A 21,585-nucleotide genomic window follows, 5' to 3' on the forward strand; every position below is an offset into this window, starting at 1 on the left:
TCATCCAAGAGGTCTTTTTAAAACACAGCACTTGGGGAGGTATAGGAAGATGGCGGCGTAGGAGGACGCTGGGCTCACCGCGCGTCCTGCTGATCACTTAGATTCCACCTACACCTGCCTAAATAACCCAGAAAACCACCAGAGGATTAGCAGAACGGAGTCTCCGGAGCCAAGCGCAGACGAGAGGCCCACGGAAGAGGGTAGGAAGGGCGGCAAGGCGGTGCGTGCTCCACGGACTGGCGGGAGGGAGCCGCGGCGGAGGGGCGGCTCGCCGGCCAAGCAGAGCCCCCGAGTCTGGCTGGCAAAAGCGGAGGGGCCGGACAGACTGTGTTCCGACAGCAAGCGCGACTTAGCGTCTGGGAGGTCATAAGTTAACAGCTCTGCTCGGAAAGCGGGAAGGCTGGAGGACAAAGGGAGGGAGAGCTGCTGAGCCCCCGGACAACAGAGCTCAGTTTGGTGGGGAACAAAGGCGCTCGCCAGCGCCATCTCCCTCGCCCATCCCCCAGCCAAAATCCCAAAGGGAACCAGTTCCTGCCAGGGAACTTGCTCGCTCTGCGCAAACACCCAACTCTGTGCTTCTGCGGAGCCAAACCTCTGGCAGCGTACCTGACTCCCTCCCGCTGCCACAGGGCCCCTCCTGAAGTGGATCACCTAAGGAGAAGCGAGCTAAGCCTGCCCCTCCTGCTCCCATGCACCTTGCCTACCCACCCCAGCTAATACGCCAGATCCCCAGCACCACAAGCCTGGCAGTGTGCAAGTAGCCCAGACGGGCCACGCCACCAGACAGTGAATCCCGTCCCTAGGAGAGGGGAAGAGAAGGCACACAACAGTCTGACTGTGGCCCCAGAGGTGGGCTGGGGGCAGACATCAGGTCGGACTGCGGCCCCGCCCACCAACTCCAGTTATACACCACAGCACAGGGGAAGTGCCCTGCAGGTCCTCACCACTCCAGGAACTATCCAAAATGACCAAATGGAAGAATTCCCCTCAGAAGAATCTCCAGGAAATAACAACAGCTAATGAACTAATCAAAAAGGATTTAAATAATATAACAGAAAGTAAATTTAGAATAATAGTCATAAAATTAATTGCTGGGCTTGAAAACAGTATAGAGGACAGCAGAGAATCTCTTGCTACAGAGATCAAGGGACTAAGGAACAGTCACGAGGAGTTGAAAAACGCTTTAAACGAAATGCAAAACAAAATGGAAACCACGACGGCTCGGCTTGAAGAGGCAGAGGAGAGAATAGGTGAACTAGAAGATAAAGTTATGGAAAAAGAGGAAGCTGAGAAAAAGAGAGATAAAAAAATCCAGGAGTATGAGGGGAAAATTAGAGAACTAAGTGATACACTAAAAAGAAATAATATACGCATAATTGGTATCCCAGAAGAGGAAGAGAGAGGGAAAGGTGCTGAAGGGGTACTTGAAGAAATAATAGCTGAGAACTTCCCTGAACTGGGGAAGGAAAAAGGCATTGAAATCCAAGAGGCACAGAGAATTCCCTTCAGACATAACTTGAATCGATCTTCTGCACAACATATCATAGTGAAACTGGCAAAATACAAAGATAAAGAGAAAATTCTGAAAGCAGCAAGGGATAAACGTGCCCTCACATATAAAGGGAGACCTATAAGACTCGTGACTGATCTCTCTTTTGAAACTTGGCAGGCCAGAAAGGATTGGCACGATATCTTCAGTGTGCTAAACAGAAAAAATATGCAGCCAAGAATCCTTTATCCAGCAAGTCTGCCATTTAGAATAGAAGGAGAGATAAAGGTCTCTCCAAACAAACAAAAACTGAAGGAATTTGTCACCACTAAACCAGCCCTACAAGAAATCCTAAGGGGGATCCTGTGAGACAAAGTACCAGAGACATCACTACAAGCATAAAACATACAGACATCACAATGACTCTAAACCTGTATCTTTCTATAATAACACTGAATGTAAATGGATTAAATGTGCCAACCAAAAGACATAGGGTATCAGAATGGATAAAAAAACAAGACCCATCTATTTGCTGTCTACAAGAGACTCATTTTAGACCTGAGGACACCTTTAGATTGAGAGTGAGGGGATGGAGAACTATTTATCATGCTACTGGAAGCCAAAAGAAAGCTGGAGTAGCCATACTTATATCAGACAAACTAGACTTTAAATTAAAGGCTGTAACAAGAGATGAACAAGGGCATTATATAATAATTACAGGGTCTATCCATCAGGAAGAGCTAACAATTATAAATGTCTACGCGCCGAATACCGGAGCCCCCAAATATATAAAACAATTACTCATAAACATAAGCAACCTTATTGATAAGAATGTGGTCATTGCAGGGGACTTTAACACACCACTTACAGAAATGGATAGATCATCTAGACACACGGTCAATAAAGAAACAAGGGCCCTGAATGATACATTGGATCAGATGGACTTGACAGATATATTTAGAGCTCTGCATCCCAAAGCAACAGAATATACTTTCTTCTCGAATGCACATGGAACATTCTCCAAGATAGATCATATACTGGGTCACAAAACAGCCCTTCATAAGTTTACAAGAATTGAAATTATACCATGCATACTTTCAGACCACAATGCTATGAAGCTTGAAATCAACCACAGGAAAAAGTCTGGAAAACCTCCAAAAGCATGGAGGTTAAAGAACACCCTACTAAAGAATGAGTGGGTCAACCAGGCAATTAGAGAAGAAATTTAAAAATATATGGAAACAAACGAAAATGAAAATACAACAATTCAAACGCTTTGGGACACAGCGAAGGCAGTCCTGAGAGGAAAATACATTGCAATCCAGGCCTATCTCAAGAAACAAGAAAAATCCCAAATACAAAATCTAACAGCACACCTAAAGGAAATAGAAGCAGAACAGCAAAGGCAGCCTAAACCCAGCAGAAGAAGAGGAATAATAAAGATCAGAGCAGAAATAAACAATATAGAATCTAAAAAAACTGTAGAGCAGATCAACGAAACCAAGAGTTGGTTTTTTGAAAAAATAAACAAAATTGACAAACCTCTAGCCAGGCTTCTCAAAAAGAAAAGGGAGATGACCCAAATAGATAAAATCATGAATGAAAATGGAATGATTACAACCAATCCCTCAGAGATACAAACAATTATCAGGGAATACTATGAAAAATTATATGCCAACAAATTGGACAACCTGGAAGAAATGGACAAATTCCTAAACACCCACACTCTTCCAAAACTCAATCAGGAGGAAATAGAAAGCTTGAACAGACCCATAACCAACGAAGAAATTGAATCGGTTATCAAAAATCTCCCAACAAATAAGAGTCCAGGACCAGATGGCTTCCCAGGGGAGTTCTACCAGACGTTTAAAGCAGAGATAATACCTATCCTTCTCAAGCTATTCCAAGAAATAGAAAGGGAAGGAAAACTTCCAGACTCATTCTATGAAGCCAGTATTACTTTGGTTCCTAAACCAGACAGAGACCCAGTAAAAAAAGAGAACTACAGGCCAATATCCCTGATGAATATGGATGCAAAAATTCTCAATAAGATACTAGCAAATCGAATTCAACAGCATATAAAAAGAATTATTCACCATGATCAAGTGGGATTCATTCCTGGGATGCAGGGCTGGTTCAACATTCGCAAATCAATCAACGCGATACATCACATTAATAAAAAAAAAGAGAAGAACCATATGATCCTGTCAATCGATGCAGAAAAGGCCTTTGACAAAATCCAGCACCCTTTCTTAATAAAAACCCTTGAGAAAGTCGGGATAGAAGGAACATACTTAAACATCATCAAAGCCATTTATGAAAAGCCCACAGCTAACATCATCCTCAACGGGGAAAAACTGAGAGCTTTTTCCCTGAGATCAGGAACACGACATGGATGCCCACTCTCACCGCTGTTGTTTAATGTAGTGTTGGAAGTTCTAGCATCAGCAATCAGACAACAAAAGGAAATCAAAGGCATCAAAATTGGCAAAGATGAAGTCAAGCTTTCGCTTTTTGCAGATGACATGATATTATACATGGAAAATCCGATAGACTCCACCAAAAGTCTGCTAGAACTGATACATGAATTCAGCAAAGTTGCAGGATACAAAATCAATGTACAGAAATCAGTTGCATTCTTATACACTAACAATGAAGCAACAGAAAGACAAATGAAGAAACTGATCCCATTCACAATTGCACCAAGAAGCATAAAATACTAGGAATAAATCTAACCAAAGATGTAAAAGATCTGTATGCTGAAAACTATAGAAAGCTTATGAAGGTAATTGAAGAAGATATAAAGAAATGGAAAGACATTCCCTGCTCATGGATTGGAAGAATAAATATTGTCAAAATGTCAATACTACCCAAAGCTATCTACACATTCAATGCAATCCCAATCAAAATTGCACCAGCATTCTTCTCGAAACTAGAACAAGCAATCCTAAAATTCATATGGAACCACAAAAGGCCCTGAATAGCCAAAGTAATTTTGAAGAAGACGACCAAAGCAGGAGGCATCACAGTCCCAGACTTTAGCCTCTACTACAAAGCTGTCATCATCAAGACAGCATGGTATTGGCACAAAAACAGACACATAGACCAATGGAATAGAATAGAAACCCCAGATCTAGACCCACAAACGTATGGCCAACTAATCTTTGACAAAGCAGGAAAGAACATCCAATGGAAAAAAGACAGTCTCTTTAACAAATGGTGCTGGGAGAACTGGACAGCAACATGCAGAAGGTTGAAACTAGACCACTTTCTCACACCATTCACAAAAATAAACTCAAAATGGATAAAGGACCTGAATGTGAGACAGGAAACCATCAAAACCCTAGAGGAGAAAGCAGGAAAAGACCTCTCTGACCTCAGCCGTAGCAATCTCTTACTTGACACATCCCCAAAGGCAAAGGAATTAAAAGCAAAAATGAATTACTGGGACATTATGAAGATAAAATCTTCTGCACAGCAAAGGAAAAAACCAACAAAACTAAAAGGCAACCAACGGAATGGGAAAAGATATTTGCAAATGACATATCGGACAAAGGGCTAGTATCCAAAATCTATAAAGAGCTCACCAAACTCCACACCCGAAAAACAAATAACCCAGTGAAGAAATGGGCAGAAAACATGAATAGACACTTCTCTAAAGAAGACATCCGGATGGCCAACAGGCACATGAAAAGATGTTCAACGTCGCTCCTCATCAGGGAAATACAAATCAAAACCACACTCAGATATCACCTCACGCCAGTCAGAGTGGCCAAAATGAACAAATCAGGAGACTATAGATGCTGGAGAGGATGTGGAGAAACGGGAACCCTCTTGCACTGTTGGTGGGAATGCAAATTGGTGCGGCCGCTCTGGAAAGCAGTGTGGAGGTTCCTCAGAAAATTAAAAATAGACCTACCCTATGACCCAGCAATAGCACTGCTAGGAATTTACCCAAGGGATACAGGAGTACTGATGCATAGGGGCACTTGTACCCCAATGTTTATAGCAGCACTCTCAACAATAGCCAAATTATGGAAAGAGCCTAAATGTCCATCAACTGATGAATGGATAAAGAAATTGTGGTTTATATACACAATGGAATATTACATGGCAATGAGAAAGAATGAAATATGGCCTTTTGTAGCAACGTGGATGGAACTGGAGAGTGTGATGCTAAGTGAAATAAGTCATACAGAGAAAGACAGATACCATATGGTTTCACTCTTATGTGGATCCTGAGAAACTTAACAGAAACCCATGGAGGAGGGGAAGGAAAAAAAAAAAAAAGAGGTTAGAGTGGGAGAGAGCCAAAGCATAAGAGACTCTTAAAAACTGAGAACAAACTGAGGGTTGATGGGGGGTGGGAGGGAGGGGAGGATGGGTGATGGGTATTGAGGAGGGCACCTTTTGGGATGATCACTGGGTGTTGTATGGAAACCAATTTGACAATAAATTTCATATATTGGAAAAAAACAAAAAACAAAAAACAACACAGCACTTGGGGTGCCTGGGTGGCTCAGTCAGTTAAATGTTGGACTCCTGATTTTGGCTCAGGTCATGATCTTGTAGTTCATGAGATTAAGCCCCACATCAGGCTCTGCATTGACAGTGTGGAGACTGCTTAGGATTCTGTCTCTCCCTCTCTCTCTCTCTCTCTGCCCGGGCCCATCTCATCTTTTCTCTCTCTCTCTCTCTCTCTCTCTCTCTCTCTCTCTCTCTCTCAAATAAGTAAATAAGTAAATAAATAAATAAATAAAACATTAAAAAAAAAACCCACAGCACTTAATCAGGACTTCAAATACAAATACATATCAACAAAAATACTCTTGCTGGATGTAGGGACCCACCTGGGATCCTTTTAGATTTTATGAGAGTGTATGATTTTGTATTCTAATGACTTGTTAGGGGATGGGGGGAGAAAGGAGGGAAGGAAGGAAAGAAAGAAAGAACGAATGAATGAGTGAATTCTTACAGGTAACAGTCTCCTTAATTAAAACAAAACACAGAGCTTTTAAGCAGCATGCTGGGGCCACCCTTTTCTGTTGTCCCTCTGTCTCACTATCACTCTTTTTCCTTACTATATAGTGTTTAGCGCATAGTAGGCACTCCATATTCTGTGTAAGGAAGGAATAAAGGAGGTTTGGTACGAGATGAGACTCTTTAGGTGGACAGGGCAGGTGACCAAGCAGCTCTGGCTCTGTTCCCTAGAGTTTTCCTGGGATTATGGGCATCAACACTTGTATCACCTTGATGTCCACTAAGGCACTCCATTCCCTCTCCAACATTCTCACGCAGAGTCACTGCTCTGGATCCACTGCCTACTTCCTCTCTCACACTGTCTCAAAAGCTACTAAAAGTTCTCCCTGCCCACAGTTTTGTCTCCCTCCAATTCATTATCTATATTGGACTGATAGTGATCTTTCTAAACCATGGCTATATACTCATGTCACTCCATACTTAAAATACTCCAGTGTTCCTCATTCCTCTTAGGATCAAGTTCATGCTTTTCCTCCTCTCTGTACCCCTCCTCCTTGCCTTCCTCTTCTCTCCCCTTCCCTTTTTCTTTGCCCTCTTCCTCCCCGCTCTTTCTCCTCCTCCTCTCTCCTCTTCTTCTCCTTTCTCCTCCTGCTCCCCCTCCCCCTCTTCCTCTGGCTCTCCCTCACCCACTTCTTCTCTTTCCCCTCATGACTCACTAGCATGATATGGCTTAGTCTCATCTTCTGCAACTATCCTCACATCTTCCCCATCTTACACTTTATGATCCAGATGGATTTTGTCTTGGACATGTTGAGTCGGAACTATCCAAAACACCTCTGAGTGGGGTGAACCAGGAGGCACAGGTATATGGGTCAGGTAAGAAGCTGGGACCAGGGTTGGAGCTCTGGGTGTCAGTAGCCTACAGGGAGTGAGTGTGTTGAGTTTGAAAAGGATTCATGGCAGAGCACCAAGGAAAGCCAGCATTCCCAGAGGAGGCCTCAACCAGGAATGCTCTCTGAAATATCTTCACTCCTTCATGATCCAGATCAAAAGAACTGAAAAGAATTGTTTTTCCTATTTGCAGATCATCCTTCCTCACTCTTACTTATTTATTCATTTTTTGGTAAGGAGACAAAATTCTAAGCCCTGTGTCTTTTAATTCAACAATGGCTACACATTATTACTGAAGCAAGTCCCAGCAGGCAGTTCAACAACAAATCAGAGTATTTGACAAGACAGACACTCAGACACTCAGCAACTTAGACTTGAGAAATAAGATTAGGCACACTCTAGTTACTCTGACCAGACAGCAGCACTGATCCCCAAGTGATTCCCCTTCCTCTGTGTCCCCCCTCTAAGCCTCATCCCTGACAGATCACAGCTCCCTGCCTGCTTGGCCCTGATTTGTTTTAATCACTGCCTGGGGTGCTCTAGTGTTGCTCTTTTTTCTTCTTTTATTGAAGTATAGTTTATGACATAAAATGTTATATTAGTTTCAGGTTTACAACAGTGATTGGACAAATCTGTATATATGCTATGCTCTCACTGCAGTGAGTGTAGTCACCATACAATGTTATCATAATACTATTGACAATATTCCCTATGCTGTACTTTTCATCCTCATAACATATTTATTTATAACTTGAAGTTTGTTAGTGATGCCTCTTAAGGTAGCCCAGGCCTGTGGAAGGACCAGGAAGGCAAGGAGGGATTGGGTCAGGGCAATTAAGTCATCTCTACTTGTCCCATGGAGTGCTCTCCTGTCAAGTGGAAGCCTAGAAGATTTATTTGCAACATTAGAGCGTGGAATGTTAACAGTTCTACCAAAAAAAGGATTCTATAGGTAAATGATAGGGAATTTGAACAGAATTAATTTGAACAAAATTAAAGAGGTCTCTTTAAATTAAAAAAAAAAGGAAGAAAAAAAGATTATGAATATTTACATATGAACTACCATCAAGTTTATACTTATTCTGTAGTTGAGTTTTTCAGGCTGTTTGCTAGAAAGGGCAAAGAGCTTTCTGGGGATATAGAAGGTCAGTGGTAATGGTTCCAAGAATGGTTGGTTTCTTTCCTTGAAATTATAAAAATTTCTAATAGGAAACTATGATTTTTTTTTTTTTTTGAAGTAGGCCTCATACCCAGCATACAGACCATCTGGGGCCTGAACTCAAGACCCTGATATCAAAATTTGATCTAAGATCACAAGTCAGATGCTCAACAAACTGAGCCACCTAGGTGCCCCAGGAAACTGTGATTACTAAAATGGTATTTGTTTTACTTAAGTTATAAATTATATTTGTATAAGAGATTGATTTTTACCAGCTAAACACAAAGACTATCTGTTTCACCAACTTTGTTCTGGAGTGTCTCTAGACTCTAATTGTCTTAATTATTTCTTTCTTTCTATTTTTATTTTACAGAGAGAGAAAATGGGAGGAGGGGCAGAAGGAGAGAGAGAATCTCAATCAGGCTCCATGCACAGTGCGTCCATGTTCATCAGGGATATTGGCCTGTAATTGTCCCTTTTAGTGAAGTCTTTGTCTGCTTTTGGAATCAAGGTAATGTTGGCCTCATAGAATGAAGCTTTCCTTCTACTTCTATTTTTTGGAACAGTTTGAGAAGAATAGATATTCTTTTATTTTATTTTATTTTATTTTATTTTACTCTTTTATTTTTTCTCTTAAATACAGAGAACTGAGGGTTGATGGAGGGGAGGCAGTGAAGGGATGGGTTAAATAGGTGATGGGCATTAAGGAAGGCACTTTTTGGGATGAGCACTGGGTGTCACATATAAGAAATGAATCACTGGGTTCTACTACTGAAATCAAGACTACACTGTATGTTAACTAACTTGAATTTAAATTAAAGAGAGAGAGAGAGAGAGAAGGAGGGAGGGAGGGAGAGAGAGAGAGAAAGAGAGAGAGAGAGAGAGAGAATGGATAAGTATTCTTTAAATGTTTGGTGGAATCCCCCTGGGAAGCCATCTGGCCCTGGACTTTTGTTTGTTGGGAGATTTTTGATTACTGATTCAATTTCTTTGTTGGTTATGGGTCTGTTCAAATTTTCTATTTCTTCCTGTTTCACTTTTGGTAGTTTGTATGTTTCTAGCAATTTATCCATCTTTCCAGATTGTCCAATTGTTGGCATATAATTTTTCACAATATTCCTTTATAATTGTTTGTATTTCTATGGTGTTGGTTGTGATATCTCTCTCATTCATGATTTTATCTATTTGGGTCCTTTCTTTTTTCCTTTTGAAAAGTCTGGCTAGGGGTTTATTAATTCAATTAAATATTTCAAAGAACCAACTCCTAACTTCATTGATCTGTTCTATTGTTTGTTTGTTTTTTTGTTTGCTTCTATATTATTTATTTCTGCTCTACCTTAATTTGCTGTTACTTTTCTAGCTCCTTTAGGTGTAAGTTTAGTTTGCATATTTGAGATTTTTCTTGTTTCTTGAGGTAGGCCTGTATTGCTATATATCTCCCTCTTATGGCTGCCTTTGCTGCATCCCAAAGGTTTTGGGCTGTTGTGTTTTCATTTGTATTTGCTTCCATGTATCTTTTTATTTCTTATTTAATTTCTTGGTTAGTCCATTCATTCTTTAGTAGGATTTTCTTTAACTTCCATGTATTAGCAGTCTTTCAAAATTTTTTCTTGTGGTTGACTTCAAATTTTATAGTGTTGTGGTTGGAAAATATGCATGGTATGATCTCAGTCTTTTTGTATTTGTTGAGACCTGATTTTGTGACCCAGTATGTGATCTATTCTGGAGTATGTTCCATTAGCACTCAAAAAGAACATGTATTCCACTGCTTTATGATAAAATGCTCTGAATATATCTGTTAAGTCCATCTGGTCCAGTGTGTCATTCAAAGCCATTGTTCTCTTGTTGATGTTATGCTTAGATGATCTGTACATGCTGTAACTGAGGTGTTAAAGTCTCCTGATATTATTGTATTACTATCAATGAGTTTGATTGAATAATAATATCAATTATATTATTATTGATTTATATATTTGGCTGTTCCAAATTGGGGGCATAAATATTTACAATTGTTAGATCTTTTTGTTGGATAGACCCCTTTATTATGATACAGTGCCCTTCATCTCTTGTTACAGTCTTTGGTTTAAAATCTAGTTTGTCCAGGGGTACCTGGTGGCTCAGTTGGTTGAACGTCTGACTTTGGCTCAGGTTGTGATCTCACTGTTTGTGGGTTTGAGTCCTGCATCAAGCTCTGCGTTGACAACTCAGAGCCTGGAGCCTGCTTTGAATTCTGGGTCTCCCTCTCTCTGTGCCCTTCCCCTGCTCATGCTCTGTCTCTCTCTCTCTCTCAAAAATAAATAAACATTAAAAAAAAATTAAAATCTAGTTTGTCTGATATAAGTATGGCTTCTCTGGCTTTCTTTTGTCATCCATTAGCATGATAAATCATTCTCCATCCCCTCACTTTTAATCTTCAGGTGTCTTTAGGTCTAAGATGAGTCTCTTGTAGGCAGCATATAGATGGGTCTTTTTTTTTTTTTTTTAATCCGTTTTGATACCCTATGTCTTTTGATTGGAGCATTTAGTCCTTTGACATTCACAGTGATTATTGATAGATAATGAATTTAATCCCATTGTATTACCTGTAAAGTCAATGTTCCTGGAGATTTTCTCTGTTCCTTTCTAGTTTTTGTTGCTTTTGGTCTTTCTTTCCCACTTAAAGAGTCTCCTTTAATATTTCTTGCAGGGCTGGTTTAGTGGTTACAAACTCCTTTAGTTTTTGTCTGGGAAACCCTTTATCTCTTCTTCTATTCTGAATGACAGCCTTGCTGGATAAAGTATTCTTGGCTGCATATTTTTCCCATTCAGCACATTGACTAAATCATGCCACTCCCTTCTGGCCTGCTAAATTTCTGTGAATAGATCTACTCCTAACCTTAATTGTCTTCCCTTGTAGGTTATGGATTTCTTTCCCTTACAGCTTTCAGGATTCTTTCCTTATCTTTGTATTTTGCAAATTTGACCACGAAATGTCTTGATGTTGGCCTGCTTTTGTTGATTTTGATGAGGGTTCTCTGTGGCTCCTGGATTTAGATGTCTTTTTCCTTTCCCAAATTAGGGAAGCTTTCAGCTATAATTTGCTCAATTAATTCTTCTTCCCCTTCTTTCCTGTCTTCTTCTGGGAGTCCTATGTTATGAACGTTATTATACTTTATGTAGTCACTGAGTTCCCTAAGTCTACCTTTGTGATCCAATTTTTCCTTCTCTCTTCTTTTTAGCTTCATTTTTTCCCCATAATTTTATCTTCTATGTCCCATATTTGTTCCTCTGTTTCTTCCATCCTTGTATTCATTACTTCCAGTTGGTTTTGAATCTTGGTTATAGCATTTTTTATTTCAGCCTGGCTAGTTTTTGGAACTTTTATCTCTGTGGTAAGGGACTCCCTGGTGTCTTCTATGCTTTTCTGAAGCACAACTGGTATTCTTATGATTGTTGTTTTAAATTATGGCTCAGGCATATTACTTATATCTGTTTTGATTACATCCCTGGCTGTGATCTTTTCTTGCTCTTTCTTTTGGGATGAATTCCTCTGTCTTGGCATTTTGTCTAGGTCTCTGTCTTCTCTGTGTTAGGAAATACCGTTATGTTTCCTCTTCCTGAGAGTAATGCTGTATTAAGAAGAGGTCTGGGCTCTTCTGTCCTGGGCCTGGTGCTTCAGGAAGTGTTTCCGGTGTATGCTATGTGCACTCTGCTGTTGTGTTTTGGTTGCTCTTTTCCTCAGGTCAGTCCTTCGCAGAATTTCTCTTTACCAGCAGTGGGGAGTGTTTGGTCAACCGACTGAGCCACCCAGGCGCCCCGAAGTGGGGAGTGTTTGGACTTTGTCCAGTGTGAGTTTTAACTAGGTGAAACTGTAGTTTTGGTCTGCTTGTTAGAAGAGGCTAGATTCTTTCTACTACAGCTGAAGCTTTGCAGCACCCGGCAGTCAGTGAACTTGGTGAATGCAGGAGAGGGATGCTTAGTGCTGGTCTTCTGTGGGGAAGGCACCACTGCTGCCCTGGCTCTCAGGCACACTTGCCCTAGTAACAAAGTACCTGTAGAGTATAAGGGGGTCAGACTTGGATTGAAGTCTATCTGTACTTCCAAGATGTGGCCTCTTTTCTCCCTCTGGCTGTGAAGTTTGTTCTCTTAGTCCTCAGATTGATTTCTTGGGTGTTCCAAATGATTTGATATTTATCTAGCTGTTATCAAGGGACAAGGCGAGCATAGGGTCCACCTACTCTAGAACACTCCTCTCGAATAATCTTTGGTCCTGGCCTCTCACAGAGCAGCCAGTAAGCCTCCAAAGAGGCTTCATTAGAAAATGAAGAAGGAGGAAGAAATTGGAGGAAGAACATATCTTGTGCACATGCCCACAGAGATATAAACAGATAGGGTGTTCCTGGAGCTCCTGTGGGTGCACACCTCGACCTCATTCTCTGTTTGCTTTCACCATGCCTCGCTGGTGGAGCACACAGACACAGTGGGACACACTGCAGGTTGGCTTTGCTTTCTAGGAGAATCCATTCTGCTCTGGTAAGTCCCAGAAAGTTCTCAACTTCCCCTGCTCAAAGCCACCTCTTATAAATCCTTTTACTCTCCCTGCTGATGAAATGGTAGATCCCTGCTGAGTAGAGAATACCAAAGCTCTGAAAAAATGTTCTTAATATGCACTGAAGAGAATATCATAATTCTTGTGGTTATAGTTTGCCCTAAATAGGTCCATGCTGTCTGAATGTGGTAGCTAAGGCCTAGAGAGGCCTCTAAGTGTCCAAAGGGCAGTGACAAGGAAGTCGTTTACAGCTCAAGAGCTTCACATTCTGGCTTCTATGGCCCCTTGTTCCATGTTGCTCCATGTTTATGTGAGTTCTAGAGAGTGAAAGCCCAATCTTCATGCAGCCAGACAATGTGTTTGTATTTCTAACCCACACTTGAAGGCCTCAAAACTCCAGCACAACTCCCTAAGAAAATACTACTGCAGTTTTAGTGTATTTTTAAGTATGAAAGAAACCCCAAAGCTTTGTTATGTTAAGTGTAATAATAAAATATAAATGTGCTAACTTATCAGCACAAATAGATCTGACCAAGCAATATAAATAAAGCAAAGGAGGGGGTGGGGGGAAAAACTTGTTAGATGCTAAATTTGCTTAAATTGATCATTCATTCTATTTTAGTCTTTCAACCTGACTAAAAAAGAGTTTGGAACAGAGTACCACGTTAACATGACTTTATTGCTCACTATATAATGAGGAGTCCCCATATTTTAAATCATTGTCCTTGCCATGTTAGGGGTGAGGAGCAGAAGAGAACAAAAAATTGCACAAACCAACCCTCTTAGCATCTTGAAGCAAACAGTCAACTCACTTTCTGTCTTGTCCTTTTAAAGTAGGAGTATGGATAGTTCCATCATCCACTTTCCTCTCTTGTATTATAACATACCTCCATCATTCTACTGATCACATCAAATCTTACTACAGTATTTGTTCTAGCTTATCTATTTCTCCTCCTGAAGACAGGGATCACATCAGAACAGATGGAACAATGTAAAACTGTGCCCTGGCAAATTGGAAATGATTCTCCACAATCTTATCCCTCTTTAGAGCTGTGGGCAATGCAAATCCCATCAACTAGCACATTTGTATATGAGTGAACACCTTGGGTAAAGAATTGATCCATCCCAATGCATCTAAGTAAACAGCTGAAATGGATTTTCAGCTGGGTTTTCACAGTGCTCTTTGCAGGCTTTTTGCCTTTGTTACATTGTGAGGAAAATGAGGGTTAATATATTATGGACAATCACCTCCGTTCTCTGTACTACTTTGCCCAAAGAAAAGTGGCAACATTGGAACAATTCTACACCTCACATTTTTTCCTTGAAAAATAAAGAAAACAATGATTCTGCCATGCTCTGAGAAGAAAGACAGAGCCATTCCCCAAGGCCCTCAGAAAGCCATCTGGCTGCAATCTTTCCCCGGAGGTTTTTGGCCCAGAGACAAAGCACACTTGTATCAGATGGATCAACACTGTCACCCAGTGGACAAACAGGTAGGTGGGCTGAGGCCTTAGCTTTGCTCTTGGCTTGGCAGCCAGCATTTAAATAGGACCCTGTTTGTTTTAGGTGATCACAAAATAATTGTCAATATTCTCCTACCTGGAATTGGGAGGATCTCGGCTAAAAGGACTTTGATTTGGCTGTCACGGATGAATGCAACTTAAGGAGGACATACATTTTCATTTTGCCCATGATTTTTTTTTTTTAGCCACTAGTAAATTTATAGGAAGCATAGACTATAACCAACCAAGCAGGTCTGCTAAGACTCACAGGCTTAAATAGGCTTGCAGAAGCAGGGAGGTATTTGATCACCTGCCAGGTACTGTGGGAAGATTTCCCTACCACAGAATAAGACTCATTGTTCATTGTTCATAGTGACAGTGGATGTTTACTTTGAAAAGTAAAAAAAAAGGTGGTTTTTTTTTTTTTTTTGGTGTATATGTGGACTGAAATCTGAGGTTATTCCCTTTACTGGAGGGAAATCAGTAGATGTGCTCTTGCTATCTCTGTTTTGTATACATCTCAACAGACATGCGTGGATGTAGCCTCTGCCCCGTTTCTCTCTTCCTGCATCACTGTAGTCCTCACTGTCATTTGACGCTCCCAACAAACAGGCTTACTTTTCATGTTAAGGTGCAAGGCTCTTTGCCTTAAGTCTTTCTTGCTAAATGTACCTTTAAATTAGTTTCTTCTCCCCAGCTGGAACCCATAAACAAGCTGAAAGCATTCATCTGGTATCACTTTCACTTCTGAAGTAGTGGGGGCTGAAACTTCACTTTGTGGTAAGATGCTTTTGTAGCATCTTGATTAAAAGTAAAGTCTCTGTTTATTGGAGGGAAATCTGGATTTGAATCCTTATCCCACCACTTGCTAGCTAGCTCCTTGGCCCTGAACAGGTTACTTAATCTCCCTAAAGATTAGTTGCCATCCCTATTATCAGGAACAATATTAGCACCTACCCCCTCAGAGGTTAATTCCTGCTGTAGGGATTTAGGTAGGAAAATACAGATGAGTAACAGCACAGTGCCTGAGCACATAGGAAAAGCTCAATAAGCATTAGTGTTAGTGTTATCATAATTATTACAATGACAGCAGTCATACTTATTATTACTAAAATGCAATTTTTATAAAGTATCTCTAGCCTAGCAGATGAAACCATGATATTTTTTGGGCTAGAAGGATCCTGAGAGATTATCCAGTCTATTGCTCCTCATTAAAATCATCCAGGGAAGTTTAAAAAAACATTGAAATCTCAGCCAGATGAAAGAATGCTTATTATTTGAGCCCTTTCAGATGAAATCTGGAAAAGGCACACCTAATCTATAGCAACAGAAAGCGGATCAGTGATTGCCTGGGGATGAAGGTGGAATGACTACAGCTAAGGGGCTGAGGGAAACTTCCTGTGGTGGAGGCAGTTCCTCAAGTATGCACATTGTCAAAAGTCCTCGAAACTGTACAATAAAGTGGGTGTATTGTATTGTATGTGAAATGTATCATAATAAGGTTGATGTAAAGCTGATACTCAGGGCCCCTGGGTGGCTCAGTCGGTTAAGCATCTGACTCTTGATTTTGGCTCAGGTCATGATCTCATGGTTCGTGAGTTTGAGCCCTGCTTCGGGATCTGCACTGACAGGCATAACCTGTTTGGGATTCTCTCCCTCTATCTCTCCGTCCCTCCCCTGCTCATGTGAATGTGCTCTCTCTCTCCAGATAAATAAATAAACATTAAAAAAAAAAAAAAAGCTGATGCCGATCTCATCCAAAGGAATTCTGATTTAACTATTCCAGTGTGAGACCCAGAAATCATTTTTTCATGCACCTAAGGCAGGAGCCAGTGGTGAGAGCCACTGATCTAATTCGGTCCTGTATGCTTGCCAATGAGATCATCCCAAATATGTACAGCTGGTTATAGTGGAAGGTGCAGGACTAAAATCCAGGTCTCCAGATTCCTTGTGCTCTGAGCCTTTGCCTTTATTAATAACATCCCTTCTCCCTGGAACATCCCTCTCCTTCTTACCTCTCTGTATCAAGACACTTTTAGGTTCAGCTCACATCTCATACCTCTCAGCAAGCTGCAGACTGCACCGCACCCCCCACCCCACCCCGCCCTTGGACTAGGAGTCCCTTGGCAGCAGAGACTGTGGCTTTTTTTTTTTTTTTTGTATTTGTATCCGCAGTACCCAATATTGTGCTTGGCACAGAGCGGACATTCCATACACATTTGTTGAACTGAAAAATTGGTGGAAGGGAATTAACATTTATTAAGTATCCATGATGTGCCAGGAATTGAAACAAACACTTTATGCACATTATCTCACTGAATTTTTATAATTTTATGAGTTGGTTACATTTTCCCTTTTTGTAAGGGAGGAAACAGGCTCAGAGGCTTCGTAATTTGCCCAAGGTCATATAGCCAGCAAATAGTAGAACCAAGGTCTGGACTCAGGTCTGTTTTTTTTTTTTTTAATTTTTTTTTTTTTTAACGTTTATTTATTTTGAGACAGAGAGAGACAGAGCATGAACGGGGGAGGGTCACAGAGAGAGGGAGACACAGAATCTGAAACAGGCTCCAGGCTCTTAGCTGTCGGCACAGAGCCCGACGCAGGGCTCGAACTCACGGACTGTGAGATTGTGACCTGAGCCGAAGTCGGACGCTTAACCGACCAAGCCACCCAGGCGCCCCAGGTCTGTTTGTTTTCAAAGTTCATGCTTTCTGTACTGTACTGGGCTGACTCAGTCACGGTAGTTACTCTGTTCAGTCTTAAAATATGGATATTATGTATCCTATCTCCTTGATTAGGTTATAATATTCTTAAATGCAAGAATTAAATTTTAGCATTTATAATCCCATATCTACTCAGGAGGTAGAGGATTTGATCACCTCAGTGTTAACAGAGTTTTTTGATTTTTGTTTTTTAAGTTTATTTACTTATTGGAGAGAGAGGGAGAGAGAAAGAATGAGCAGGGAGGGGCAGAGAGAGAGAGAGAGAGGGAGAGAGAGGAGAGAATCGCGAGCAGACTCCACACTGTCAGCACAGAGCCTGAAATAGGGCTTGATCTCACAAACCATGAGCTCTTGACCTGAGCTGAAATCAAGAGTAGGACACTTAACCAACTAGCCACCCAGGTGCCACCAGATAATCCAGTTTTTAACTTCACTAAAGTAACCATAACGATAACCCAATAGTTATAAGAATATCTACAACTATTAGTCAAGGGGGTAGTCAAGGGGGTACCAAGGAAGTTTGTGATTTGAGCTTATCTATTTCCTCATTCTCTCCATTCTTTTGTGTACTCTATGAATAATCTCGACATCATGCACAACATCATACACATATACAACATAGTAGGTTGGTTAAAAAAGTCATATATCTCAAAGTACATACCAAAAAAATTCCTGGAATGACATTGTGCCTTTGAACCAGAAGTGGACAACTGTTGCCAGTAAATTTAGATGCAGAGGTGATGTTGTATTTGAGCAATCGAAAGGGATCTGAACAACTCTAAAAAAGCAAAAAGTTGTAAAGACTTTAAATCCCAAGTAAAAAATCCCTTGCTCCATTCAGCAGTATTTGTATCTGAATCAACAATTCTAAACTCTATTCCTACCACTCATCAGGAATGCCCTCTTCAAAAACTCATCAAAGACTTCTGTATTGCCAAGGCCAGTGGACATCTTCATGTTTCTTCTATTTCTTGACCTCTTTAAGACATTTGAAATTACTGAACAGTCCTCCTTCTCAAACTCTTTCCTGGGCTTTTCTGGTCCCACTCTTCTGTTTTCTTTCTCTATGTGTTCCATCCTAGTCTTTGTCATGCATAATTTTTTCTCTACTTCTTTAAGATTTTTAAAAATTAATTTTTGAGAGAGGGGAGAAGCAGAGAGAGAGAGGGAGACAGAGGATCTAAAGCGGGCTCTGAGCTGACAGCAGAGAGCCCAATATGGGGCTCTAACTCACAAACCACAAGATCATGAGCTGAAGTCAGATGCTTAACCACTGAGCCATCCAGGAGCCCCATCGCTACCTGACTTCTAAATATCTAAAATCTCCATTCTTGCCTCCTGCTATTCACTCTCTTAACATACCCCTTTGGTCACTCATACTTTTAACTACTATTTCTGTCTACCAAATGTCTTCCAAAGCTAGTGCCTTCCTCTGAGTGTTGGACTTGTGGGTTGAACTGCCTACTTCTTGATGTCCCATTTTGATGTCACTCTGGTACCCCCAACTCAACATGCCCAATCTGAATTTTTCCATCTTTCTCTTCATTCTTTTAAAAAAAAAATTTTTTTTTTAATCTTTATTTATTTTTGAGAGAGAGAGAGAGACAGAGTACGAGTAGGGGGTGGCAGGGGGTGGACAGAGAGAGAGGGAGACACAGAATCTGAAGTAGGTTCCAGGCTCTGAGCTGTCAGCACAGAGCTTGAAGTGGGGCTTGAACCCATGAACCATGAGATCATGATCTGAGCTGAAATCAGACGCCCAACTGACCAAGCCACCCAGGTGCCCCCATTCTTTTTTTTTTTAAGTAGGCTCTACACTCAATGTAGGGCTTACGTGACCCCAAGATCTAGGGTCACAAGCTCTACCAACTGAGCCAGACAGCCACCCCTCTTTCAACATTCTTGTGGTAGCCTAAAGATGTCTATAAATTCTTTACCACTCTACCCATCAAGAGATGGAGGTCTGTTTCCACTCCCCTTGAATCTGGGCTGGCCTTGTGATAGGTTTTGACCAAGAGTATAACTGTATAACTTTTGAGGGCAGGCCTTAAGAGATCTCCAGATTCCATATTCACCTCTGGAACATTCCTTCTCAAAATATGGACACTGCTTTGTGAGGAAACCAGAATAACTCTGTAGAGAGGCCTTCAAATAGAGGTCCCTGGCCAATAGCCATTCCTGAACTCCTAAATGTCAGCAGTACTACCTGCCAGCCATGTGAATGAGGCTATTCTTGAATCCTCCAGCTGTACTCAAACTGCCCAAGCCAGTGCTATGTGAAGCATATTCCGGTCATCCCTGCTAAATCCCGAGAGGGTCATGAGTAAACATGTGGTTGTTGTTCTATGTTTGCAAGTTTTGGGGTGGTTTATTACTTGGTAATGGATAACAGATATTTCTTATCCTTGTCCTTCTGAATTCCCTATCTCAAAACAAAATAGTACCGCCATTCTTCTAACTGTCCAAACAAGAAGGTAGAAGACATCTTAAACTCTTCCCTCACTCAACATATCAAGTCTTAGAGTCTCGCTTCTATCCATCATTCAGACTCAGCATCCTTTTCCACTCCCACTGCTATTGCCTGATCATTTCTCTCCTGTGTAAATTGCTATAATAGCTCTCTTTGTCATTCCAATCTTTTCCAGACCATTCTGTTAAAATGATCCAACTAAAATACAAAACCTCTTACCGTCACTTCGGTGCTTAAAACCCTTTAATGACTCCTCTTCCTCTTCAAGGAGAGTTCAAATTCTTTATCAAACCTCATAGTCTTTCACTAACTTCTTTGGCTGCTAGCTTCCTCAACATGCACCCCCTAATACTGATTCATTTCCTATTTCCCAGATTCATCCTACAGTTTGCTATCCTTTTGCTTTCCAACGTACAGTTTTCCAATGTGCCTTCCAAAATGCCATTTGTGGTAAATATTCACCCAGTTAATTCTTACTAGTCTTACTAGTCCAACAAGCCACTTCTTGTCTAAATGCTCCATTGATACTTCTGACCAGGCACTCATTTCAACATGTCATGAGTCATGACTGTTCTCTGGATTGTCTTTTCCTTGAGGACAAGATCAGAGTCTGATTCATTTTGCTATCTCAAGTTATTACCACACTCCCCAGCATGTTGTAGGAACTCAGTGAATGTTTGTTATCTGAATCAATAAATATACAGAATTGTGCTATCAAAAAGTTTCATCCTCAAGTAGATATTAGGAGCACTGGGGACTTATTTCGTCATTATTAGAAGGATTCAGTGAGGGGCGCCTGGGTGGCGCAGTCGGTTAAGCGTCCGACTTCAGCCAGGTCACGATCTCACGGTCCGTGAGTTTGAGCCCCGCGTCAGGCTCTGGGCTGATGGCTCGGAGCCTGGAGCCTGTTTCCGATTCTGTGTCTCCCTCTCTCTCTGCCCCTCCCCCGTTCATGCTCTGTCTCTCTCTGTCCCAAAAAAAATAAATAAAAAACGTTGAAAAAAAAAAAAAAAAAAAAAAAAGAAGGATTCAGTGAGACATGGCTCCTTTTATCAGATGCTCTGGTCTCTACAATTCCTGCTGAGCATACATACGAAGCCCCTTCCACACCTCCTGCCTCCACATGCCTGGATATGAGGTGCTGGATATGAGCCATTCCTCCCAATCCATTCATCTCATTTGATTTCACTCTTGCCCCCCTAAGCCACTGCTTTTCCTACTCCACAATGCTATATGGCAGAGCGTGGGCTTAAGAGTGTGCTTCCTGGAGTAAGACTGATTGGTGTGAATCTCAGCCCCACCGCTTTTTAACTGAGTAACCTTGAACAAGTGACCTAACTGTCCTGTGTCTCAGTTATTCACCTGTGCTCAATGGACTCATGTGCAGAGAGCCAGCCATTTGCAATTCTTTTGAGAACTAGATGATATTCCGGGTAAATAGTGGTTGCAACACAGTAAATGCTCAATAAATATTGCTTTTTTGATCTTATTCTGTGTCACTTCAGATCAGTTGAACAAACATTTCCTGAGTGTCTGCTAGATGCCAGGTATAGAGGGAGAGGGGGATGGCAGGTACTGTTTGCACCAAGGATATTAGAGTCCTTGGGATTTGATGCACATCATTGTCTTTTTCAGTGAAGAGTTGAACTCTTCCTAACTATGGTCTTGCTCTCTCATCCACTTGGCTTGTCTGTCTCTTCAGGGGAGCCCTAGCTCCATTCACAAGCCCATAGTCCCAGAGCATCTCCCATGAAACTAAGAAAGAAGTAGCAGTGACCATATACCCCCATAACTGGCGTTTAGGCTAAAAAAACATTTGCTCATTCATTGGTTCATTTATTCA

General features: G+C 41.2%; 1 protein-coding gene across 3 annotated transcripts in view; it reads right to left on the bottom strand.

Annotated features, from left to right (window-relative positions):
• Positions 1-21,585, bottom strand: part of LOC132693931 (uncharacterized protein C3orf20 homolog) — a 192,912-nt gene that overhangs the window by 76,562 nt on the left and 94,765 nt on the right. For all 3 annotated transcript variants that reach the window (XM_078449585.2, XM_078449584.2, XM_078449586.2), the window contains exon 15: positions 17,934-18,050. In XM_078449585.2, the coding sequence (XP_078305711.2) occupies positions 17,934-18,050 (117 nt within the window). The remainder of the gene's footprint in view (positions 1-17,933; positions 18,051-21,585) is intronic.

Source organism: Panthera onca, chromosome B4 (assembly GCF_046562875.1).
Source record: "Panthera onca isolate mPanOnc1 chromosome B4, mPanOnc1 haplotype 2, whole genome shotgun sequence".
NCBI classification, from domain to species: domain Eukaryota; kingdom Metazoa; phylum Chordata; class Mammalia; order Carnivora; family Felidae; genus Panthera; species Panthera onca.